The sequence below is a fragment of the Oreochromis aureus genome, linkage group 7 (genome assembly GCF_013358895.1).
Source record: "Oreochromis aureus strain Israel breed Guangdong linkage group 7, ZZ_aureus, whole genome shotgun sequence".
Taxonomy (NCBI): domain Eukaryota; kingdom Metazoa; phylum Chordata; class Actinopteri; order Cichliformes; family Cichlidae; genus Oreochromis; species Oreochromis aureus.
Window position 1 is genome coordinate 43,032,489 of NC_052948.1, and position 26,506 is coordinate 43,058,994.

At 40.0% G+C, this 26,506-nt stretch overlaps 2 protein-coding genes and 1 long non-coding RNA gene across 7 annotated transcripts; 1 reads left to right on the forward strand and 2 right to left on the reverse strand.

Moving 5' to 3' along the window:
• The first annotated feature begins 51 nt into the window (after positions 1-51).
• LOC120441349 lies at positions 52-2,750 on the forward strand. Its single transcript, XR_005614002.1, has 3 exons — positions 52-156; positions 293-489; positions 2,624-2,750. It is a non-coding gene; the product is annotated as an uncharacterized LOC120441349 (long non-coding RNA).
• On the reverse strand, positions 539-10,640 carry gpat4 (glycerol-3-phosphate acyltransferase 4). 2 transcript variants are annotated; one of them, XM_031742603.2, is made up of 14 exons: positions 10,352-10,429; positions 10,191-10,269; positions 9,160-9,419; positions 8,057-8,126; positions 7,089-7,377; positions 6,936-7,010; positions 6,740-6,829; positions 6,454-6,547; positions 6,208-6,323; positions 2,998-3,053; positions 2,822-2,907; positions 2,610-2,738; positions 2,405-2,484; positions 539-2,170 (listed from the first exon to the last, which is right to left on the reverse strand). In XM_031742603.2, exons 3-14 carry the CDS (start codon positions 9,325-9,327, stop codon positions 2,023-2,025), a joined length of 1,401 nt encoding a protein of 466 aa, XP_031598463.1. In that variant the 5' UTR covers positions 9,328-9,419; positions 10,191-10,269; positions 10,352-10,429; the 3' UTR covers positions 539-2,022. The 2 variants fall into 2 exon arrangements, with proteins under 2 accessions (XP_031598463.1, XP_039471866.1); XM_039615932.1 differs by lacking the exons at positions 8,057-8,126; positions 9,160-9,419; positions 10,191-10,269 and having other exon boundaries at positions 10,352-10,640.
• A 4,076-nt stretch (positions 10,641-14,716) lies between these two features.
• cabp1b (calcium binding protein 1b) lies at positions 14,717-25,610 on the reverse strand. 4 transcript variants are annotated; one of them, XM_031742545.2, is made up of 8 exons: positions 25,104-25,610; positions 22,378-22,545; positions 20,355-20,385; positions 20,107-20,250; positions 19,361-19,470; positions 19,204-19,278; positions 19,007-19,079; positions 14,717-16,837 (listed from the first exon to the last, which is right to left on the reverse strand). In XM_031742545.2, the coding sequence occupies exons 1-8, from the start codon at positions 25,143-25,145 to the stop codon at positions 16,812-16,814; spliced, it is 669 nt and encodes a 222-aa protein (XP_031598405.1). In that variant the 5' UTR covers positions 25,146-25,610; the 3' UTR covers positions 14,717-16,811. The 4 variants fall into 4 exon arrangements, with proteins under 4 accessions (XP_031598405.1, XP_039471874.1, XP_039471875.1 ...); XM_039615940.1 differs by lacking the exon at positions 25,104-25,610 and having other exon boundaries at positions 22,378-22,860; XM_039615941.1 differs by lacking the exons at positions 14,717-16,837; positions 19,007-19,079; positions 19,204-19,278; ... (2 more) ...; positions 20,355-20,385; positions 25,104-25,610 and adding an exon at positions 21,572-22,046 and having other exon boundaries at positions 22,378-22,860.
• Between the last annotated feature and the right edge of the window lie 896 nt (positions 25,611-26,506).

Genomic DNA, 26,506 nt, shown 5'->3' on the forward strand with positions numbered 1-26,506 from the left:
ACGCCCTCAGATTAACAGGTTGCACGTTTTCTCCAACAAAAGTCGCAACGCAGCAATCAATTAGATGACAGAGAACACCTGATGCTTGTTTGTACCTGTCAGACTGCATCAGCGTCATCGCATACCGAATGAGCCCAAATAACACCAGGACTGAATGTAAAAGATTTTATTATTCCTCGATGTATTTACAGTGCATGCATTTAAATATAATCTGGCTCTATATGTTTGTATTTCTAGACTACCTCCAAACTGACTCATAATTTAAAACTAAAAAATCCTCCTTCCTTGGCAGCTATACTACTGATGTCTAAAATTTGATACCTCTGCTCTAATGATTCTGTCACTTGGAGAGGGGACGGGATACCCGACAAGCCACATATGACAGGCTTCATTTGGCTGGATTCAGTGTCACCTTCAGCTCTGCTGAATTGTAATTAAATTGAAGTGCCAGTGTCTCCATGGATTACATCAAATCTGCAGATCAAGGCTGTAAGTCTCCGAAAAACCACGAATGTGAGATGATATTTCTCAGGTCTGTTTTCCCCCAGTTTCAGAGCTGGTTCCTTGCATGCATTTTCCTCTACATGACCTTGAATACGCTTGCATAGGCACGGTAAATGCATTTATTTTGGTCACTGCTGTCTAAACGAGTCCCTAGAGCAATTTATATGTTTGTTGATAAAGGTAAATTAATTGCCATGTCACAAATTGCTGCTCAAATACTGACTCCTGCTGTTTGAGAAAGGGAACAAACTTTAAAGCAAAATGTGGCTAATTTACTTTGTAGAGGAAAGTCTGCTGTAAGAGTCAAGGACAAGTAAACTGAAGCTCTTCATTATTAAATCTTAAACGGTGGACCAGCCCTGAAAAAGTGTGATCTCACTTTCCTTTTCATGGACAAAATTCAGGAAAGAGTCACATATAGACACTTGAGCCAATTAGTACTGTGACGCACATGAGCTAGCACTGCCAAAGTGTCTGGCTGTGATGTAACAGTTTTAGTAGTAAACACTTGTTGTAGACAGAGGAGAATGTTTTAATCAGATACTACAACAACAAGCTCACGTGTCCACAAAACGGTGGCAGAGATGTTCAGGTTTTCGCCTAAAGGCAAACAGTTAAAGAAGAGAAAAGTTATTAAAGTAGCCTACAACTTTAAATACATTTAGACCGACCTTGGATACAAAGCGCAATATAGATCTTTAGATGCATAAAATCATTTTCTTTGGTCTACACCCTGGTAGAAATAACAGTGTAACTCATTTTTACAGCAAATATCTAATCACCTAGTCACAGGGCAGCAATCCAGTGATTTAAGAATATGTACATGGTCTATGTACAAGATCTGCTGAAATTTGAAATGAGTGTCAGAATGAGGAAGGAAGACGATTTAAGTGGTTTTGATCGTGGCATGGTTGTTGGTGCCAGATGGGCTAGTCCGAATATTTCAGAAGCTTCTGATCTACTAGGATTTACTGATAAACCATCTCAGGGTTTGCAGAGACTGGTCCAAAAACAAATAAATATCCAGTGAGGAGCAGTTCTCTGAGTTAAAATGCTTTGGTGATGCCAGAGGCCAGAGAAGAATGACCTTTGAAGTGATAGGAAGGTAAACATTGGCTCAAACAATCACTCATCACAACAAAGGTGCGGAGAAGAGCATCCCTAAGTGCACAGCAAAATTGTAAAACAGAAGATTGGAAAAACATTGCCTGTTTGATGAGTCTCGATTTCTGCTGATGGCAGGTTCATAATTTGGTGTAAACAACATGAAGGCATGGATCCATGTTGCGTTTTACCAGCAGTTCAGGCTGATGGTGATGGTGTAACAGTGTGGGGAATATCTTCTTGGCACATTTTGGACCACAGTGAAAGAGGGTCCAGCCCAATACTAGAAAGTTGTACCCAATGAAGCACCTATTAAGTGTGCAAATTGCTGCTTGTGGTATTTTAGATTCACCTTATGTAAAATGTTCTTTAAGAAGTAAAACTCTGCGGTGATAACATGCGTTCACTGTGTCCTCATTGTCTTGTGGTTAAGTCTTTTTTTTCTGGATTTCCATCCTTTTCACTTTCGTCTTCATGGTCACCAACAAGAGCTTTGCTGTAAAGTTTCTGCAGCTCTTCTTTGAAAGCATCGTTCACTTTGGATCGTTTCAGTCCACCATCCCTGAGAGAACATGGATACATACGTTCAGGGGTATTACTCACTGAATTGACAGCGGTTACAAGTGCAAAGTCAGCATTTTCCATAAAGCATGAAGGAAATAAGTAAAATTGGGCAACTATAATACTGCACAGTTTCTAAGTCACAGTTACACCACTGTTCACATTTCCCTTTTCCAACAATGAAGATGTCATTGTTCAGAAATATGAATTATATTTAAATACAAACGTGTCTCACCAGATGAGATCCACTAATCCGCCTTGGGCAGCTATGGTGGCTTTCACTCTATTGGCAAACTGTACTGCATCCTCTCCTTCCTGCATATGAACAATAAGAAAAATCTGGCTCTTAAAAAGATGAATTAAACAATATATGTTTTAAAAGTCACTAGCTTTTTCAGGCAGATAATATTGTTCTCCAAAGTTTTAAGGCAGGGTTTTACCTCTCTGTCCATAGGTGGCAGGTACCAAACGCTGCATACGATGGCCCAGCTGCTCATCATGCTGAGAAGATACCGCACCAGGCCACACTTACTGCTGTTCCAGAAAGCATCACCGAAGCGAGGGTCATACTGTAAGATGACCATGAATGGCCCCGTCAGCAGTGAGTAAGAGCAGTATGAGGAGATGGGAGGAAATGGACTGAAACTCCTACCTTAATGGCAACGGGATAAATAGTGCAGCCAATTTCAAAGCTGCCCTTTTTGAACATCATCACGGATGTGTTGTTAATACAAGTACCTGGAAATTACACAGTGTGAGGATCTTAACAATACTAACGAGGCTGTTTCGGCTGCTTTCTGCTTAAATTACACCCATTATGATACGCACCCTCAGGGAAGATGAGGATGGGTTGTTTGGTTTTATCAGCCACATGATCACTAAGCCTGAAATGAAAAACCAGAACAAACAGATTAAAATATTTGTAATAAAATCTAACCACTTTAAATTTAGTCTTACCTACTGCAATTATACAAATAACTGAAACTAATCTATTACACTGACTGCTGAATACTTCACTTTTAATCATGTGAACCAAATATTAGTGAAACTCACAGTGGGAATGATGCAGTGGTAAATGCCTGACACACAGTATTATAAACAGAAAAAAGCTAAACAGATGTAGATGTGAAGCATGTTGTTAAAAAGTTTGAGGAAAAGAGAAGAAATGGCAAATCTAAAAAGCTATCCAAAGCAGATGAACAGTATCTGAAATTCATGTCCTTAAGACATAGGGGGGGAAAAAATCAGCAAAGATCTGACAAAAGACATGTGAGATGCATCTGGACCTCCAGCTGATCCATCTACTGTTCACTGAAGCCTCATCAGAAATGGTCTCAGCGGAAGGATGGCTGTGAAGAAGCCAATCTTCAGAAAGGGAAACAGGGAGAAAAGGCTGAGTGTGCCAAAATACACATGAACTGAAATGAAAATCAGTGGAGACATGTCTTTTATGGAGTGATTAATTCAATTTTGTCGCTTGTAGTTAAAATCTTTGCCACTATGTACAAATAAGTTCAGAAGAGAGGGACAACAGTGAGCAACTACAGCCATCTGTAAGCACGGTGGAGGCTCTGTCATGTTTTGTGGCTGCATTTAAGTCGGTGCTGTTGATGATCTTGTCAAAATCAACAGAATTATGAAAGTAGGAAAGTAGCTTCAGATTTAAATAAACCATGCAATAAAATCTGGAAAGTATCTGACTAACTTCATTGTTTTGCATGACAATGAGCCCAAACACACTGCCAATCCAGAACAGGGGTCCGTTCTTCGTACCTCGCTTACTACATCCAAGATCAAATGACACATCCAAGATCAAATCATCGCGCCAACTTTGAGCTCGCTAATCCGGTCTCCGAACACACCTGTTGTTGACGATTAGTATAGCTGGATGAAGTAATCTGAGATCACTGGGTGGCTTAAAAGGGGCTACTGATCGATAGTAGAAACATTGATCAGCAACCCTTTGATTGGTAAGGAGCGGCGCTCAGTATTTTTCGGCAGCAGAGCAAGAACTCTTGATTGAGGGATTTCAGGAGTTTCAGAGTTTAATTAAAAACAAGGGAACACTGCAAAGGCTGCAAAAGCAAGGAGAGAGGGCAGGCAGAAATGACAAATTAAACTCGTAAGTAATTTATTATATTATATTACATTATATCCTCTTTGACATTAGAGCCACAACAGGACCCACTAGAACATGGTAAAAGTGAAATATAAGAATATTCTACAGAATGGTAATATTTATCACTTATATTGCTTTTAGTCTCTTGAAAAGAGACCCTGAAATAATCTGTTTGTTTGTTTATAACAGCAACCAAGAAAAGGGCAGAGCAAATAAAGACAGGTGGTGGTCCTGCACCCCTCGTCACATCCCGGCTTTTTGTACTGTGACATTTATTGACATTGTGGGTTTTTTTGTGTGTAGTTTTACATAACACTCCATCACTTTTACCTGTTCCCATGCAAGGGGTGACTGAAGCATGCACAGTAAGTTGGGAGATATCTGAAAACTCTCCTTATCAATCTTGCACCTTCCGCAATGGGTTGCTCGCGTACAAACGGACAGGACATGGCTGCGACAGACTTCCCAAATCCACCTTCGCTTTTATAGCCGTGGTCTCTCATCTTGATTAACGAAGTGTTTTACTATTACTACTCTAAAATATGAATTACATCTGAAATAATCAAATACATGAAATAGAATGATTACTAGTACATTTCCCTTTTTTTTTTTAGGAAATGACCTGTATGTATCTGTATGAAATCAATAATGCAGTATTTGATTATTTTATCTTTAGTTACATTGATAATATTTATTTATGGAAAAAACAGTGGAGAAATATCGCTGTTGCTTTCGTATAAATGAAGCGGACATACCTGAGTGGCGCGATCTAATCCTGTTTACATAAAGTAAGCTGCTCCCGAGCAGGTTTACGCCACTGGATCTGTTGCTACAGCAAGTCCCGGATGACCGGGAGGAGAACCGAAGCGATCCAAGATCACGCGAAATTGTCAACAATCAAATCCAGCTAACTTACTTAGCGAGGTACGAAGAACGGACCCCAGACCCTGGTTAAAAACAAAAACACAATGCAATACTAGCAGTGATGCACTGGCCTTCCCAGACACCAGACCTCAACATTATTGAACCCATGTGGTGCAACAAAACACAGCCAACATCCAAAGAAGAGCTTTGAATGTGCCTGGAAAACTGTTCGTGAAGACTATTAAATAAATGAAAACAAAGCTGACAAATAGAGTTTTTTGTTATGTGCTGTATTGCCATGTATGTTTTCATCTATTTCCCATTTTCCTTGAAAAATATAAAAAAAAATGACAGTGGATCAAGACTTTTGCACAGTATTGTATTTATTCAGCCATACCTCCTATAAAACTATCTGTTCCTAACCAAATTAACATCCTGAATGGTTACATCCCCCCAAAAAGGAATCCTCCTGATGAAACACAAGAACACAACTCCAGTGCAGTTTCCAAGCCCGTTTAGTCGGCGAGGGCACTGGGTGTGAAATCTGAGCTCAGTCAAATATGAGGACCAATCTGTTGTGGTGACCTCTTGAAGAACAGGGAGCAGCCAAAGACAGCACACTTATTTGCATACTGAAGCAGAAATTAAAACAGAAAAATGCATGAATTAATCTGCAAAGAAAAGCCCACCCTACATAAAATCAGTCAATAAACGGGGTCTAAAATGATGGGAAATAGTAAAGATATAAATGTAAAAATGAAAAAATAACATCAAAAATTACAAAATAAATTAAATATGAAAACAAATCTGAACATAAATAGCAATATATGGTATATTTAGTAAATTAATGAATTCTTCTGTTTGTCTTCAAAGTTAATTTTAATATTAACTTAATATTATTAGCAATCACTCATTTATTCAATGAGTGATTGCTTTCTTTCTTTACATGTTCTTTTGGCAGTTTTGATCCTCCATATCCCGGGACACCCACACTGATTTACTTTTTGTCTCTCATTAGAAAAGTGGATTTATATATAAAGACGATGCAATTTTACCTCTTGGCCACTAGGTGTCTGTCTTTGACTTCTGATCTGTCAAACCAGATGTGCGGGGAGGATTTGACCATTCCGCTTTGGATCATCCCCAGCAACCCACGATGCATCTGTCCAACCTGGGAGCCAAGTTCAAAAACAAAAACTCTGCTCATCTCAAATACATACATCAGCACGTATCAGAGTAAAACAAGCACTATTTCTAATGAAAACACACTTACACAAACTCAGAGAAACAAAATGTTGTACCAAAGAGTAGCAGCGATCACTGGCCAAGATTATCACGTCAATGGGTGTCGTGTGATTGGCCACACATATAGCACCATTCTTAGGTTTGTTTTCTCTGCAGATAAGACAAAGAGATGCAGTACAAAATAGTGAAAATCTGCCATGTTTGTTGTTAAAATTCGCCCAATTAAGTCACTAGGATATCTTAAATTGAGACATTACGTTAAAGCTGTTTTCCTGTCAAACAACGTGATGCTGCCATGGGTTTGAATAAGGCTGATGTTTGGGGGTTTTTTTTTTACTGTACCTGTTATGATAGGTGATGATTGCCATGAGAGAGCTTACACACATGCGATAGCCCATCATGTGAACCTTTTTACTGAGGTAGGATCTTAACCTGAAGACATACAGCATGTAGCCACAGAGTCACTTTATATCTCTTCAGGCTGGTGCTCACAACACTGGAGACATCAATTCAGACTTTAGGTGTTGTGCAAACTTACGCTGCATTTGGTAAAAACCCCACTAAGGTGGTGAAGAATAGGAAGAGACTAATACCAGTGACTGCAAGAATAACCCTGCAGAAAAAAGAACAAATAGTGTCCTCAGCAGTCACCCAGCCAATCACAGTTCTTATAATATGACACAAGTCATACCTGAGAGGCAGCAGGATGCCATAGCGGGTGAGAAGTCCCAGCCCCCACAGGAGTGTAAGTCTCATATTTATGTGATGGAAGTTGTAGTTGCTCCGAGTCAGCAGATTCCAGCTCTCAAGTTCCTGGGCTGAAAATCGCTTGGTCACTTCATCATCCACTATGCTCTCCACGCCACTTCGGCAAAAGTAGAAGATATCAGCCATATCAAACTCATGATCTGAGCACAGACAGCTGGCAGAACCCCGGATCTCCTGCCGCAAAGATGCTGGTGATTCTTTGGCTATGATACCTGCAGAGAGCATGCAGAGAAAAATGAATGATTTCATTGTTTAAAACTCACACAAGTAAAATAAACATTTATGACTGACTGTCAGGTTCAGCTGTGTGAGGTGTTGTGGAAGAGGATAAAATACAGGATGCAGTAGATAAAGGTTCAATTTAAACCTGAGCATTTAAACCAATAAAAGAACAAGTAACAGGCAGTCCAGAAATAGGTGACAAAATCCACAAGGAAAAAGGACTGGGACTAAGGACCACACAGCTAGTGGGACTACCCAACAAAGGACGAGGGGAGACGCAATTACATATACACAAGGTAATTGAGGCAGACAGTGACAGGAGGGGAGCACAGCTCAAACTAATTATGGAAAACTAGACAAGTAAATTAATTACCAAAACACAGAAGACACTGGTTACCCAAATAAAACAGGAAATAACCAAGCAAGGCTAAACATGACCAATGGAGATTTGACACAAAAGGGCAAAACAGTGAGGAAAATATAATATACAAAACTATGACCAAGGACAGAACTAATGTACTGCAGGAAAAAGATACATGAATATAAAAACCCAAAGAAAACCAAGAAAACTAGGTTACATAAGGAAAACTAAATAGTAAAAAAACCCACTTCAAAATTACTGAAGTCCCAGAATCATAACACTGATCAATATATGAAAAAAAGGTTTACCATTTGTATATGTTTTGTAGAGTTGCTGATTTTTTTCTTTTGCTCTCATTTTCATTTGTAAGTTTGCCCACTAATTTAGGAAAAAGAAAGAAAGAAAAAAACAAGTATATTAAAAAAAGGCAGAACAATTTACCGCTGCATTCATTCTTCTGTTGACAAGCAGCTGTGAATGGACGGATTCTTATATAGGGCTTTTCTATTCTATTTGAGCTCTCAAAGGGTGTTCTTGTGACATTAGATAAGCAGTAACAACCCTTATAGGGCTCCAAAATACCTTCAAGTTCACAGATTCAAAGAGAAAATGGAAAGCACAGACAAAGATATGATCAAAGTAATGAAACTGGGCAAGATGCTCCCTGGAGACTAAAGTTCTGCTGAGGAAAAGGATGAGAAACCAAGTTTGCCTCAGAAGCCTGCAGCTAAGAAAACAAAGCGTAGAAACTTGAGAAACAGTTCTGATATTGTGATCCAATTTTACCTCCAATCCAACCTTTTTCCAACTATTTAAAAAAATATATAATTTTGAGGAACATGATGTTTGCACCTTAAAACCCCCACTATATCATCATCACAGTGTCATAATGGCATGTACTGCAAATAAAACATCACTGTACATCCAAGCAGGGCGACCATGTTGTAACCTGGTCCTCCAACCTCTAAACTAAAAAATCAAACAAACAAACAAAAAAAAAAAAACAGTTTGCAATCCTCCTGCATGTTCCTTAAGCTTCAATTCTGACTACATTTCTCCTGAGTAGTAGAATTTGTCACATGGCTAAATGCTTGCTTCTTCCTGAGGTGGAGTCACTAAGCCTTACTCCCTGAAGAAGCAGCAGCAACATCCCCTGTGCTTCTAACAGTCCCCCTGAGCCTTAAGAACAAAAGCATCCATCCTCTTTGCACCTTTTGTTGTTGTAATGCATTTTTCAAATCAACATGATTAAATGTACTTTGCTAAAAACTCAGGGGTTACAATATATAATCATTAAGTAATCCAGATTTTATAATTTAGCAAGTCTTTGAATGAAACGCATATGAACTTAAAGGATTTTGATTTTATACCTTTTTAGTGATATTATGCACCAAGGAGATACCAAGCTCACCTCAAATATCTTGAGAAGTGTCCTCAAATACAAGCTGCGGATACTAAAAGAGCCTCTGAGTACAGCTGGCACAATGATAAAGAGACACAGAAGAGTGAACCACGCAGAGATGGGGATGCTGAGACACCTGCACAGCAGGTTGTGAACAGCCCATGTAAATGGAGTCATGCTGTTATCACACGGAGAACAACGAAGGTGTGTGCCACACTGAAACACTCAGCTTCAGGGAAAGTCGTCTGTGCTGTTTAAAGCCATGCTGTCTGAAATCCGAATGGAGTAAGTCATTGTCACCATTTGTCAAACACAGCACGAAATACCATGATAAGAGATGCAATGACACACTTGGGGCTCCCTTTCAGGTGACTTGTCATAAAAATTAAAAAAGAAAAAACACCTTTTGAGCAACATCTGATTTTTCAAATGAACAATGACTTTTCTCTGAGAGCCTTTGTAAGCCAAAAGCTTCTTCCATCCTTTGAACAATGGCTGCTGCTCACAGCTGTAGGCTGATTGTCTTCAAACACTGGAACATGTTTGATTGCTGTCAGAATCAATGTGTAGATGCACAGAATAATTTTTAATAACAGAATCATTTGAGGTTCCCACACTATAGTATCACTAGGACAGTTGATTGGCTAGAAGCTTGTACAGCTGCACAGATATGAAAAGATAATGGAAAGGTTTATCTATTAACTGTGATGACAGCAAATGCATTTTAGAATAAGTAAGACGTAAATATTCAACCCCAGGTTTTAGATAGGGGAGATAGTATCGCCGCCATCTGAGATTGGGTATCAAGCCCAAAGTGTGGCAGAGCATTGAGTGCAAGAGTAGCTAATCTGAATCTGAAAAGACAGACGTGTAGAGGCGGTTCAAAGTTCGCAAAGCAAAGGCTTTTTTTAACTAAGGCAAAAGGTATTATTTAATGTGGTGTACAAGAATTAGAAACTTAAGGTGAAAGCAACACTCAATACTATAATGGATGTGAGGCTGAAGCTACAAACTTGGCTTGACCAAACACAACACAATACTTGGCATGACGTTCAACATGACGATAAGAGGGGTGCTACACAATGGGAGACACGTGATGTGGTGGTCACGGGGGTCACACTGAGGAGAGAGAGACGACGGAGTTAGTGGGTGCAACAATATGGCCGGGGATGATTATGAAAATGCAGACAGTGTGGCTTACTTTGGCAGATGAAGGCTAGGCTTGGAGAGGGAGACAGAGTTCCAGGCAGCTGGCTGGGGATAAGTGAGATGGGCTGGCCTGTGTTTTCCAGAATCCACCAAAGTACTGGTGACAGGAGGGCAGACCAGTAAGTGTGATAAGCGTTTTTGTCCTGGGGAGTGGAAAAGATCCTGTAGGAATGGAGTCCAGTATCCAAGAGGTGAGACAGTTGTGATGTGGAGCTAGGAAACATAGAAGACCAGGTAAGTAGACAATAATTTATAACGCGAGCAAGGAGGGAGAGCCTGTTACCAACTTAGGTGAGTAGTGGCAGTGAGATGATGGTGAAGCTGGCCGTAAATACCCTCCACTGATTGACATGAATTAATTCCAGGTGAGCTAGTATGAAGAGCTGGACAGCACCAGGCCCTGACATGATTCACGCCTACTGGCTGAAGAAGCTCATTCAGTAAGCATCTGGCAGCATAAATGAACCAGCTGCTAACAAACAAGAGGCAGTCCTGATCCCCAAAAATCCCCAACGAGGAAATAACCTCCCTCAGTACCACAAGGAAGCACCTTATGATGCACGGAGGACTTCAACCCAAATCCAATACCCTGAGACTTCACGCTTAGTGGAAAGGAGCCCAAGGACTAGAGAGTCTCAGAACATGTCCAGGATGAGCCAACAAACATCCATGAGTACGTCAGGGACACACCCCTTAGGCTCATCAAGAATGACCGACCTAAGATCCTGTGGGACTTCCAGAGGACATAGTAGTTGTGGACTAGCAGAGGAAGGTGGCCGTAGTGACAGATGTAGCTATACCAAGTGATAGCTACATCAGGAAGAAGGAACATGAGAAGCTGGAGAAATATCAAGGGCTGAGAGAAGAACTTGAGAAGATGTGGAAAGTAGTCCATATTTGGTCCATATTAACATGACAGCATCACACAGTTGTTGCAGAGTTGTGAGCTGCACATGTACAATGTGACTCCTGTTCCATCACATCCCAAAGGTGCTCTATTGGACTGAGATGTGGTGACTGTGGAGGTCATTTGAGACATTGTCATTCAGGATGGATCTCTGCTTCCGTGCTGTTTACACCAAGACTCATCATATCAGTCAACATGTTTCTAATTTTTCTGTCGTCCACCTTGGAGAACCCCGTGAAACAGCTCAATTTTCTACTCTTAGCTGCCAGGAGTGTCTTCTTATGTGGTCCGCTTCTGCTCCTTTTGGTCCATTCTGTGTAAATCCTAGAGACGATTATGCAGAAACTCCCCAATAGAACAGTTAAATCACCTTTCACCATGTGAGGATGCCTAAATGCACTGAGTTGCTGCTTTGTGATTGACTGATAGATATTGAGCTTAATAAGAATTTGAGCCTGGTGCACCCTATTAAGGGAAGGCAATGTCAAGAACAGGAAATTCATTACAAAATGAACATAAACTATTTTAATGTTTTACCTTAAATGCCTTTATATTTTATTAACAAAAGTTATGTTGAAAAGGTAGCAGGGGAGAAGAGTCTGATCTTTCACAGGAAAAAAGGATATAATGTACTTATACATAATATAAATGATAAATGGTGTATCAAAACACACAAATGGGCTTGATGAATAATAGCCAGGGATATTTTAGGTGGTCATTAGCGAAGATACAAACAGGAACAATCATTTAATGTTACTTTAGCAGACTTAGCAGTGTTACTTCTTTCTTTATGTTATGAGTTTCAACAAGTTTAGTTTATGTTTTATAATCCTTGCACCTGAATTTAAATCATGAAGTTTTTAGTCACTGAAGTCTAAAAGTACTATCAGTAGCTCTTACCGGCCATTGGATTTACCGCTGCGTCAATAAGGATTGAGATGACAGGTGGTGCTCCATCTGGACAGTCCGGTCTGAAGAACAGGGATTTCTGACACTGTGCTGCCTGTGCAGCCTCTCAGCAGCATGCTGTGGCTGCAGATCACAGGCAGACAGAGCTTTATAGAGTTAACATGGCAACAGGTGGCCAATGAGGGCTGCTGTCACTGTGCTGTGGGTTGAACGTGGTATTAATCTGATTACAGTAAATATGCCCGAAAACACTGTATATGACATGAAGTCAGTTTCTTACAGCTTTGTATTCCCACCTAGAAAAATCAAATCACATGACAATGTTATGAGGAACTACTGTTATTTACATCAGTTTCATGCTTTATATTGTGACTATGTTAAATTACATTGTCCCTTTTAAATAAATGAAATGAAATGAAGTTAATCTGCACCAATGAACAAAATGTGATATAGAGCACCCATCCCGCTTCTAAACCACCCATTTAAAATAACATGGATACGACTGGCTGCATTGTTACACCTGCATCAGTTATCACTGACATTTGCAGTTTATTATTGTCAGTTCATATTAGAAATATCACAGCTATCTGATCATTTGGTGTTGTGTCCTGGGTGTTTTTATTCTGATATTTCTGAAGTTAAAAAAGCAAATATTGTAGATTCACCTGCATATTTGCAACTCATTTTAAAATGCCTTGTATTATATATATTAAAAAAACACATGCGCAAACTGCATTGGAGCACTGGAGGCTTGGAGAAACGTTGGGCTCATGTACTGAGCATAAGTTTAATTTTCCAAAATTACTGAAGGTGTAAGGAAAGCAAAGCACAAGTTCAGCTACAGGCCACTTGAAGTGTCAGGACACTCCTCACATATTTAACTAATCTAAATGTACTGTTTTTCTATTTAAATTTATGTATTGGTTTATTTGCTTTTAATTTATGCATTCATTCATTCAGTCTTTCATGCAAGGAAACAAAACATTTTGTGTGTTTTGATTTTAGTTTGTATGAAAGCATGTATAAAACAAAACATAGGAAAGGGAAACACATCTTACAGTAGTGTGTTTGTATGTATTATATGAAGTCAGTTTTGAGCAGATTTTAATATTAATTATATTTATATACAAACCAAACTACTAGCACCTTTTTTCCATCTTATCTTCATTTCTTGCCTTATTCCATACTTCCACGGCTCATTTATAAACTTCCCTGAAATGTTTGGTGATGCTTTTTTAATGTTTGAACTGGAGTTTTGCTAATAGACTTAAATGACTTTGAACATGGTATGGTTGCTGGTACCAAACAGGCTGGTCTGAGTATTTCAGAAAATGTTGATCAAATGGGATTTTCCCATAAAACCATCTCTAGGTTTTACAGAGAATGAAAAAGAAGAACTGCTGGGAGCTGATATAAAAGCAACGCTATCAAATAACCACTTGTTTAAACCCAGGTATGCATGACAGTATCTGAAAACACGGCATGTCAAATCTTGAAGCAAGAAGTAACAGTTCGAGCTGGGAATGTTGGTCTGATAGTGTTGGGGGTATTTCACGGTACTCTTAGTACCAACTGTGTATTGTTTACACACTATATCCTAGCTGAGTATTGTTGCTGAACATGTCCATCCCCTTTCGATCACAGTGTATCCATTTTCTGATTATTTTCTCAGCAGGATAATGAACCATGCCACAAAGCTCAAATCATATCATACTGGTATCTTCAATATAACCGTGAGTTCACTGTTCACACAGAGCACATTTAGGATATGATAGAAGAGGAGATTCTCATCATGGATGAGCAGCAACTGTGTGATGCTATCATGTCAGTATGGACCAAAATCTCTGAGGAAAGTTTCCAGCACTGTTCAATGGGTCACAAAGAAGTTCTGAAGGCGTTTGGGGATCAAGGCTAGTACTAGTAAGGTGTACCCAATAAAATGTCCGTTGAGCACATTTCCAAATCATTTTCAAGATAAGTATTAAGTATTTCTGTCTCACCATTTTTAGACTGAACATGCAACTTCAGATTTGCAAGTAGTGCATTCTCACTGCTCATAGATTGTATCACTCTATCTCCACTTGAGCATCTATCTGTTGACTCTGAGTATTTGTATATAGGAGCTATTTTGTACATATCACCCAGTCTCTGCTTCTGACTAAACTCCACATAAGAGGAGAAATGTCCCTTTTTGGTTTCTCTAGAGTCCGGAAGCAGTGGGTGGAAGGGAAAGATAATGAGGCATCCAACAAGGGTTTCTTTTTTGTTATGTGAAGATGTGAGCAGATGCTAGATACTACAGTAGGTCTGATGAGAGTCAAATCTCAATATTTTTTAAAGTTTTTTTTAAACAAGAATCTTATTGTCCAATAAGAAATGTGAATTCAGTGACACAGCTCCAGTCAAAAGAAATAAAGGAAACATCCCCACCACGTTGTTCGAGGTTAAGAAGAAACACACATTCACACATGGCCTAATCTCAATTTGGAATAAAAATCTTTATTTCTTTTAGATTCTGCTACAAATTGCAGTAGTTTATTAGCATGCATAGTTTCACACAGTTAAGACAAGTAAAACCACAACTCTTTCTTCTTCTTTTTTTTAAACAGCATGCATATACCCTCACATCCATTCATGAACAGTCTACAAATAATTTAGCTGTCCCAACAACTAAAGGGCATTTCACGCAGTCATTTTGAAAATGTAATTCAGTGCATCAAATTTCTGAAAAATATTGCATCTACTTACCAAACTGGATTAGACTCACATAATAATGTTTGTAAACTTTCTTTGGCTTTTTTTTCCCATAAAGAAGCTTCCACTGCTTCCTCGGAAAGATTGATAATGAAGGCAAGGAAGCTGGTACACTACATGGACAAAAATATTGGACCGCCTACCCATAGCTTCATCTTAACAAGACATATTAGACAATTCTCCAGCTTAGTGGGGACTGTTTGGGTAAGGCCCCCTTTTTTTTCATTCCCGCATCAATGTACCCCAAGCAAGGTCCATAAAGGCATAGCTGGTGTGGGACAACTTGCAGAGCTCTGACCTCAACCCAAACGAACACCTTTGGGGTGAAGTGGAATAGAGATCGCGAAGTGACCAATCTCACGCAAAAAATGATTCTTTACCCTCATAAACACGAAACAATAATTTTGAGCAAAGTGCAACTGAACTACATAAAATCAAAAGTTCATTTATTCAAATAAGTCATGATTAATGAAAATATGCTTTGTATAATCCAAATATATGCCAATCAAGTACATTTAATTCAATTAGATTCAGTTAAATTTATCATTTGACTCTGTAACAATGTAGCAAAATTAGACAGAAAACTTACTTATTACTTATAGTCAGCATTTTGAGCAGAATTAGTGTGGGAATTAAGAAATGGGATTTAGGTGTAGTGTATAGGTGGCCCAATAGCTTTGTCCGTGCAGTGTATTGAAGATAAGCGTGTGCCAGGAGGGAGTTTGTGAGTGAGGTTAGTCATTTGACGGATTTTGAGGTATTAAAGGTAAAAATGTAAATGTTGCACCAAGTGTGATTTTTTTTTTTTAACTTCAGAAACATTTTGTTCACTCAGCAAAACTCACAAAGAAACTCACAATTATCAAAGCTCGTTGATAATAATAAAAGCACTAACCGAATCTCTCTGCCACCTATAATTTACCTCTTTGTTGATCCCACATCTGCACAGTCAGGCGTGGATGATTTCTCAGTGTCAAAACATGTTTTGTGTATTCTGAATATACTCGCGGAAGTAATTCAGAAATAGCAAAACACACCATATATATAAAAAATAAGGCCTATCTTCAAGATTAGCAAATTGCAGTTGAAAGAGTCTGTCAGTCTTATGCACAGTGGCAATGACACACACATAAATATATAGTCTATATATCACAGTAAAATAGGTACAATGTTATTAAACTCATGAGAACTGTATCGGTGCTACATAACATATACCGAACAAATACTGGCTTGCCTTCAATGGGGTTTGACGATAGTCTCCAGTGACATAACACATGTACAGCATAAGGTGGAAAGAAACAACAGTATGCACAAAACACAAACACGCTGCTTGACAGGGGTCACGTGACATGTTTCTATATTGTCATTTGTATTTGTGCTTCAGAAACCCTCGGCACTAAAAAAAGGAATGTGCTGTATGAGTTTGGGTGTTTGCTGGCATACTGCTGCTTCTTCTTAATTGCTACAATTATCAAAGTATAATGGCATGTAGTTTGTAGGTGAGCAAAACAGCTTCACCCATTGAGTCAGGAGAAAAAGCACATCAACATTAGAAATGTTGTCATTAAAGGAAAATACGTTTTTAAAAACTACTTTGCAAAAGTGAGAAATGCAGCCATTGGTTTTGTTTATGCTCTTGGAAACAGCAGCAGCATATTATTCTTAACAGTGTCGCTCCCGACTGTAGTCGTCAGCATTTGTGCTTCAGCGTGGCAGTTTCAGGGCAGGGTTTGATATGTTTTCTTGTTTTGTTTTTTTGCTGTCTTCTTCATTGACAGATTCAGAAGTTCAAGCTTCATCAGTATTCTGTGCTACTTGCACTTCTTTTCCTCCAAAACCCAACAGAGAATCCAGGCTGTCGTTTTAGCTCTCAGCCAGGAACTCACCGAGACATCATCCGCACAAATTCTGAAAATTAAACAAAGGAGAGATTATTCACACAGTGCAGGGGCCTCCTGTAGTGGCCAAAACGGAGCAGAACTACAGTATGGTTGTTGGAGATACTGGTTGGAGCACGAGCTGACCTTGCTCAGTAGCAGCAGAATATCAGAAATCCCGTATTTGCTTCAAAGTGCTGAATATATTTGTATTGCTTCCAAAAAAATGTCTTAATGATATCACCAGAGATCATGTACTGATAAATGAGCATGACTTGATCTCTAGGCCATGCATTAACTTGGGTATTATTACTGCCAATCTATCTCTGTCAACAAAGAAAATACGCAAGTTAAATTCAAATGACACATCTGCTCATGAGTTTACGTAAGAGAAACTCAGTTTTTGCCCTTTATATTGTACTAATGATGTCATGGGGCTAATAATATGTCAGCCTGAAGATAGTTGGGTAAATTTTGGGCTCAAACAAGATGATGATCACTGGATTTCATACAGCTATGTTCTTGTCATATTTCACGGCCTTCTTGACAAGATATATCTTTATTGATATACACTGAGGTGTCAAAACTTGTGTATACAGGTGATGCCTTTAAATATTGTCTCTTTGTGGGGTAACAAACTGCTGTGAGCCACTCTCACATCTCCAGTAGCATTGTTTCCAGATGCAGCAGGCAGCTGTTTTCAGTGGTAAAGTGCCAAATGCTGCTCAGTTATGCACACAAATACACTTACAGTGACTAGCCACAACACTGAGACAATGGGGCGTTAAGCAACTAAACATGTCCCCAGATTTATTCCCTGCTCTCCGTTTGGTTTTTATATGTATTTATGGTTTAGGTTTTGATTTTTCATTTATTTTAAAGTGTGATAAGCCTCCTAATTTTTGTTATTTGTGGAGTTATTAGGCAGTTATGCACGTTTGGTGTGTCCGTGTTTTACTGTGGCTGTTGCCCAGCTCCCTGATTAGCCTTGTGTATATAAATAGTCCTGTGTCCCCCTTTCCTTTGTCGAGTTTTGTGTTATCATGCTCTGTGTTATCTCGTGGTGTTTATTTTCCTTCCGTTTCGACTTGTTTTGGCACTTTGCAACAGCCAAAATAAAAGTCCTTGTTTATTAGAGTTCTCCCTCTCTGGGCTTTGTGTTTGTGTCTGGCACACGTCACATTTACCCTTGATATCAGTTTGCTGTGCTATATAAAAAAGCTCAATTATTGCTAACATGGTCAGAATATAATATATGTTTTGTTAACATTATGTTTGTTATCAGTAGAAGACAAAAAAAAATCAAAGTTTAATAAAGGTATCAAAAAGCAAAACCACACATCAGGTTGAATCAGTCTGCAGCTGTTACCAGGGCTTATAAAAGTCATAATAGCTGATTCACTTGCATGCACACGATATTTAATAAGCATTGGATATATAGTAATACTACAGGATCCTAAGACAGAGCTGAACTTGAGACTTCAGATAGACCTCTAGTTCGTACCGTCTCTACCACAAAATAGAACTGAAGCATGCACAAGTCTATGAGAGCAATTTCTAAACCTCATTTCTTTTTCTGCCCAATTATATTTGCTTCCATATCTATTTTTAGCTGTAAAACAATTACCGAGGCACTCGAGCGCATAATCAAGTGCTGAGTATTCATATTTCTTCTCTCATCAGCCTCATTAGCAACCTGATGGTTCTCTCCTGCCTCATGTCTTCTTGTACGTTCTTTTCTGATCTTCACCCAAAAACCTGAAAATATGTAGCTCTAAGTTTAGTAACACTGCTGAGAACTGCAAAACAACCTTAAATTTTCATCCCCGGCATCCTGCTGTATACATCTTTCTCTCTGTGGGTAATCTATGAGGTGATATAAACCTTTGGCATGGAGATTATCTGAGACAGACCTACTGCTTCATCCCCTCACCTCACTCTCAGCATGGTAATATAAGGCAGACACATGGTGGGATTTTGCTTATATGTGAAATAGCTGTGTGTGTGTGTGTGTGTGTGTGTGTGTGTGTGTGTGTGTGTGTGTGTGTGTGTGTGTGTGTGTGTGTGTGTGTGTGTGTGTGTGTGTGTGTGTGTGTGTGTGTGTATTTCAGAGATAGACTGAAGGTAGAGAGAGAAGGACAAAATCTGAAAAAAAAAAGGTTATACTGTGTTCGCAGACATACTTCACAGTATTTTCTACCTTCAAAGTCTACATGTCCATCTCCGTTGATGTCAATGTCTCGTAGTATTTCCTCCAGTTCTCTGTGTCCAACCTAGAAAAGTCGGGTTGGGGTGACAGTGTGAGCTTCTGTGGCACAAAGGTTTAAAAGCAGACAGGCTGGACAGTGATGGATGGAAAGCTACAGGCACGACAGCAAACTCTCAGCAGCTCTGTACCTGCTGTCCCAGAAGTTTTTTCATGGCTTCTCTGAGTTCTGCGGTGCTAATCTCACCGTCACCATTAGTATCAAACTGAAAATGGGAAATAAAAACAAAAAATATTTATTGGTATTAAATGAAAATATAGCATTGAAAAAATCCTGCCTTTCCTTACCTCTTTGAAGGCATCCCTCAGCTCCTTCACCCCTATCATGTCTGCTGTTTCAGCCAGAAGTTTGGGCCCCATGAGCTCGACAAAGTCTTCAAAGTCAACATGTCCTCCCACTGTTGGATAAAATGTCAGCTTTTATGGGCAAAAACTGGCAGGATTTTTTTTTCTTCATTTCAATATTATCAGATGAATAGTAATGGTGAAGAGTAAACTCCAATTTTAAAGGGTCCGTTTACCCCAAAATCCTGGCAGTTAGCACTATTTATCAGTCTTCAATGTTCTGATTGGCTGTAAAGGTGCTTATTTTACCTTTAACACAGCGGTATTAGATGGCAATATGTAGTGATGACCAGAGACCAAGGAAGTGGGAATTTCATGAGTTAAAATTTACTGATTCTTTTTGCGAAGAAAGGATGTCAACCTTTTAAACTTCCAGATAAAGGTTTGTGTAATCCGGTTATGATTTCCTGAAGGCTGTGCAAATCTCGTAGCCAGAACACACAAGCTGAGTGTCAGGTTCAGTTTACATTCACCATAAGGTAATGCATTTGGTTCCATTACATAAAAGAGAAGACTGATATCTCTACAGCTAATCTCTCCAAAACCGGACGGCTCTTATCAGAACAATCTAGATAAATAAGCAGTGCTACAGGATAAAAGAAGTGAACGCATATTAGGGTGAAATGTCTCTTTCAATTTTTATGCGTATTTGGCAATGAATCAAGCACACAGGCACACTTCTAACTTACAGTTCATGTTGATCTGCTGGCTCAGTTCTATTAGCTCCATCTCTGTTGGCATGTATCCCATAGTTCTCATGCAGTTCCCCAGGTCTTTACAGCCAATGAACCCATCTTTGTCTTTGTCAAACTCCTTGAAGGCCTCGCGCAGCTCTGAGACCAAGTGAGATTAAGTGTAAATGTGACAAAGACGTGTTGAAAACTACTTCAAAATACTGTAAAATTCACTCTTTATTTTTACTAACAACATAGCATACCATCCATTTCTTCTGGCCTCAGCTCTCGATCCTGTAGAGGATCATATTGCAAAGTTAGTATCCAAACACTGCTAATATCTTTAAAAAATCAGGCCAATAGTTGGGTTGCGGTCACGTGGTTCTGATGACGTGCGGAGGCAGCGCGATTTTTGAGTGGAGGGCGGAAGTAAACATGGAGGACACTGTGGAGAGTCAGGAGAGCAGCTATTGTGCAACTTTAGACCCCGTTTCTCGGGAGAGATATAAACAGATAGTTAAAAAATATATCGGACGTGATCCGTATTCTTTGAAAATGTCCGAATACACCACAGAAGTAAAGGATTTGCCTACTATCGAGGCTGTGGATATCACCAACTACTTGGTCCTCCAGACTTCTTACTACACTAGGCAGCAAATGAAAGCTTTCAAGAGTCTGGAGGCGTACAATTTTTTGTCATGCAGGTGGGTCCACAACCTTGGAACAAAACGTCTCCGTGATGGATACAGTTTGGTGTTTGCAAGGGTGAGTGTTTGTTCTTATATTGCTTTATCTTAAACACGCTAACAGTTAGCGGTAGCGGCTTTAACGTCAACAAACATGCCACATCCTTAGGACTTCTGTTGCATATCCAAAATCGCCTCTGCACATCGATGCTGTTCTGCCTTAAGCTTCATTCTTTCTCTCGTTTGAGAACTGATTCCGATCTGGGTTTTCGTTCGTAGCCGAGATTGACCGTCGGAGCCCAGTCCTCCGACTCTTCGTCATCCAAAGCACTTGGGCAGCCTATAGTCCCAATCAAGTCAATATTAGACTACTAACTTAAAAGCACTAAGTAAACGAGAATTTAACGACAACCTAATGCTAATAAGTTCGTTTGCAAACATAACATTACCTCTGACGAAGTGGTCGCTGCAGACACGGGCATTGGCAGACTCTGCTCCTCCCGACTGTAAACGTAAATTTAAAATCCATTTTTTCCTACGTTTTTCGGTTAGAATTTTCCATTTTTCTCCTCTTCGTTGGGCTATTTTTGGTACCCTAAAATACCGTTTATCGGTTTCTCTGGTCGATCTACTGGAGCATCCGTAAACACAACAGGACATAGGCATTTTGCGTACTGTCTGTCTGTGATTTTGCGCTTATCTTTTTCACTTCCGACCGCCAGTCAAATTTCGCGCTTTACGTCGACGTCACGTCTACGTCAAATGAAACCTAGCTATTCCCAGCATTCCTTCATACAAAATGACACTGTAAAAAAGTAAATTGGCAACCACAGTGCCACAGAGTGCCAAGAGTTTCAGTTTTCACTCCAGCTATAGAGAGAAAGAAATTATTAGTGGGATCACACAGCTAATAAAACATTGTGTCTTCTATTTATAATTAGGCAGTGGAAGCGAAATAACAGAAACAAAATGTATGGCCTTTGTTGCAGCAGAAAGGAATCAGAACCATTTACTGTATCTTTAGCATGGATGTGTGTGCAATGAGTGAAAATTGTTAGTATATATGAAAGGGTAGATGCAGAGACTAAAGGAAGATGTTAATAAAAAATAATATGTGTCAGTCCATTGAATTAGAACAACTCAGTCTCGACCCCTGTATCCTTTAAGAAGTCCCATATGAGAGCTCATCATCAGAAAAGTCGTCCGCACTGAGGATTTCAGCATTGCTCCTGGCTTTAATAACAAGACCTTGAGTCGTGTTGTCAGCTGCTGGAAATAGATGAAGAGAAATAATCACCATGTGAGTAGCATTTCTGCCGCCGCCATAACCTGTCCTAATAATCCTCCATCCAGCTACGAAATGCATCCGTCCTCATGCATAACAGATGCTCAGATGCCCTTTCAGCATTCAACTTAGATTCTCAAAAAAAAGTCTTCTAAGCCCGACCACTCCTCAATACATGCAGGAAGTGCTGACATTACAGTAGTAGGTGATTGCTACACACATTCATGATGGGATTTGGTTATTGTGCATGTACTGCATTGTGTGCTATAATCTCTCTTGGCATGCATGCACATGATATTTTCTGGACTTACGTACAGCCTGCCGGCTCTCAGCGAAGCCCTTGCGTAGAAAGATGCATGCAGGCCCCAGTACGTTGTGCATGTTGGCTCCGTTCTGGGCCAGGGCTACTAGTGGCTCAAGATAGGCCCCCCCAGATCCCCCCTCCTCACAGGATTGCACTGCTTTGTAGTTCTTCTTCTGGTCCTGAAGAAGCATCCGGTGGGTAGCCGGATATGGATGAAGAGGCAAAGACAGGGGTAGAGAGTGTGACTCAGTTTGTTGAGGCAGCGTTTCAACAAGGAGCCAACATGGAGGTGGGAAGGATGGAGGGTTCAGAGGAGGATCATGGATGACAGACATATGTCTGTCAGTCATTGGAAAGTGTGGAGTCAGGTGAATCATGACAGAGGAAAGGAGCTCAGCGACAGACAAGTGGGTGTAAAATATAGTGACAGAGCAAGTGATGCCATCTACGTATAAATCCATCCGGCAAAAACCATCCTGCACAGCAGAACACTGCAGAGCAGGATGCAGGCCTCTTTTCATGTCACAAAGCAACAGCCTAATGTAAATAGTGCCTATCATTTTTTAATGGTCCTCATCTACACAGTTTATTGTGATCATTTTGATTCATTACACAATGTGGTTTGACTTTAGTAGCTTTGGCCATTGTTTCCAGTGATTACGATAACACTGCACTCACCACAATTGCTGAGATGTGGGGAAACAACAAGTCACACTTACCTCTGATAGCAGTTTCTTTGCAGGGATGAATTATAATAATAACAATAGTAGTAGTAGTAGAAAGCAGTTGCATGATTGCTCCCCAGATCTTATCAGAGAAAATGGAGAGTGCAATATTATCTAAACAATGGCCAGAACTAACAAAATAAGATCCAAGCTCTACTAAAATCAAAGAATTTCTTAATATTTTTTCTACAGGAGTGTTTGTGCTTTTGACTGACACTATTTTTTTGAGGTTGCAAATCTGTAAGCAGTAGTAGGGTTTCTTTTAGTTCAGCATGAGGTCAAATAAGGGTATTTAGAGTGTTACCTAGTGAGTTCATGCACATCAACTACAGCACTATTGTTACTTAGAATTACCCAGAAGTGGCTAGTGTTCTGTTTTTTTGTTTTGTTTTGGGAGGTTCTGTGCACATTATAAAACAGTTTTCCTGAAGGTGATGCTGAAGTTCAGCCAGCCATTTAATTATAATCACCAATTAGCCAATCAACCAGGGGGCAAATGTTGTTCTCTCACATCAGTCATTGCGATTACCGAGAGGGCTACAAGTTAATTAAAACAGTTTTTTTTTTAAGCCAAATAAGGTCTGGAAGGTCCAGCTGCAGACCAACGCAGCTCAGATTGCTATTTAAAAAACAGAGTTTAATGTGCATTTTGGTCAAGATGAGCTTAACTAATTTTAATGCACTAATATCTCTTATAAAACATGTCACATTAGTTTAGTTTTGAATTGCTGCACTTTAACATCCAACTCAATAGAGGAATTTAAAGCTAAAAGGTAGAAAAGTAGACTTTACATCACAATGAGTTACCAGGGGACCATTTTGCTGCTGTTTTAAATCTTTCTGACATGAACTTGTACAACGTTCAGATGCTTTATACTGTCAGCACAAGAAATCTGCATGCATATGCAATGAAAAATTAATATGCATGCTTGTGCAATATGCACAAACACACAATATTATGCGCTCTACAAATGACCTTCACACTCCATCTGTTACCATGCTAGTCCTACCGCCAGTTCGTGCATTCCTACAGTTTTCACCACAGGAGCGGATGCCCACTGGGTAATCTGACCAAGTGATGCATGGAGCGGGGCTGTCTGTGGCTATATCGTGCCAGAAAAGTACTATGAATACATGCGCTAGCTGTTATATAACTAAAAAAGAAAACACACGTACACATGCACACACACGCACATACAAGACCAAAGAAAAATCTGAAAGGATGTCAAAGAAATGCTGAAGCCAAGCAAGAACTTCTTCAGCACTCCAACCAATTTTTGCACAGATGGCATCAACAGTTGCTTGTCATATTGTTCTTCCTCAAGGATGTGCAGCTGGCGCAATAAAGGAAATTCTATTCATGGGTCTGTCTCCCTGCTACACTGAGAGTCTATTCAAGCATACGCTGATACGTGAAAGATGTAATCCAAAATTAGATGTATTAATAAGCTCAAAGACTCTGAGCCAGTGAGCTAACAGCACCTGATATAGTGAAAACAGCACACCTGTTTGCAACATTTCCACTGCCTGATCGCATCCTGCAGGTGCTGTTCAACAAGGTAGCATCTTCAGCTGGCTGATAAGGTGGTGTGCAGCCTGACTGACCTTAAGATTCAGCGACGTGGTCCTAATTCACAGATGCAGTCGACAGGTCAACCGAGAGGACTGACCAACCTCTTGGACCTCTATGTGAATACATGCACTGATAGGGAAAGAGAAATCTTTCTGAAGTCCTTAAAAATGTCAACGTGTAAATGCAGACGGAGTTTTAAAGATCAAAACTAAAAGCCCCTAATTTGGCTAAAAGTACACAAGAGACAAGCTTTAATCTTAAATTATTCTGCCATTATTCTCCACACAGCCTGAAAGTGAAATATCTAACAGCACGCTGGCTCAGTCAGTGCAGATCCAGTCAAACAGCCATCGGTCAGGTTGGGGACAAACCACTAGACAAACATGCAACAGGAATGAGGAGATTCAAGGAGAATGAAAAACCTCAAAGCGGACCTTACCTTCTTGGTGAAAATTTTAAGCGACTTTACAGAGTTGCCCATTGCAAAAGCAAACAAATCTTCCTTTCTTATGTTTTCTCTCTAACTGTGGCTGTGTTAGTGAGCCTGCATGTAAGTGCACGTGTATGCATGTGTGTTTGCAAGTGTTTCCAGGCATGCATGAGAATAAGAGTGATTAGAAAGCGAAAGAGGGTTCAGTGGGTCATTGACAAATAAAGGAAGACATTTGGGAGAAGGCAGGGAGAAGAGCAGGGATATAATAGGAGGTACGAGGGGAATAGGATGGAGAGGAGTGTGCAGGGAGGACCTCGAGGCAAGGACACTGGAACGAGGGGAGGGACACTGAGACAAAGGGAGGGAAATATGTAAACAAGAATGACGGACAGGTCAGAAAAAACACAAAGATGTGCGAAAGAGAGGAAGCATGCATGTAATCAGCGCAAGATGCAAGTGCCAGAAGTAGAAAAAGAAAGATTGCTTATTCATTCTATCCTCTCTCCTACTGTGTCTTCCCTCCCTCTACCCTTTCTCTCTTCTCTCTCTCTCTCTCTCTTCTCTCTCTCTCTCTCTTCTCTCTCTGTCTGTCAGTCTGTCTCATGCTCTTTTCCCCCTCAATTGCTCCCCCAAGTCCCACTCACCCCACAGTTCTAAACCATCTATACGAATGTGACAGAAGAAGCTCGTTCGGACAAGCATATTACCTTCCCCTGAGCAAGATGCTGGAGACACTAATCCAAACATGCACACACACACACACACACGCACACACATGCACACACAGACACATCTCTCTCTCTCTCTCTCTCTCTCCCTCGTACACACGCTCGATTAGACACTCTTGGATGTGGGGCTGTGGAGCTAAAAATATAACACACGCTCTCTCTTCCCCCCCTATTCCCACCACACTACCCCCAACATCCATCCCTGCTCTCTCTCCCTCTCCCTGTATGTGTCGACCACACGCATACACACAAAGACGTAGAAGCATCACAAAGTCACGTTAAGCTTGAAGGGCTCGGATTCAGATCAAAGCTAAAATGTGCAAGAAATGACACATGGATTCTGAACCACCGCGCTGGAGGATTCAAATCAGCGTGTGCAAATGCAAACACACACAGACGGGAAAATAAATGCTCTCTCTCAGTCTGTCTTATACACACACACACACACACACACATACACATATACACACAAGCATACATTTGTTTTCAGGCACAATGACCAAAAATGTGGCTTTCTAAATATGGAGCCTCTGTAAAAACAGTAGTGAAAAGAAAAATGCACCAGCTTACCGTTCCATCTTATGGCACTGCGGGCTAATTAACTGATCAACACTTTGTCCTACTGAGCTTCACATTTAAAGTAAATACTGTACCTTTTATTCCAGGGTCCAATAAAAACTT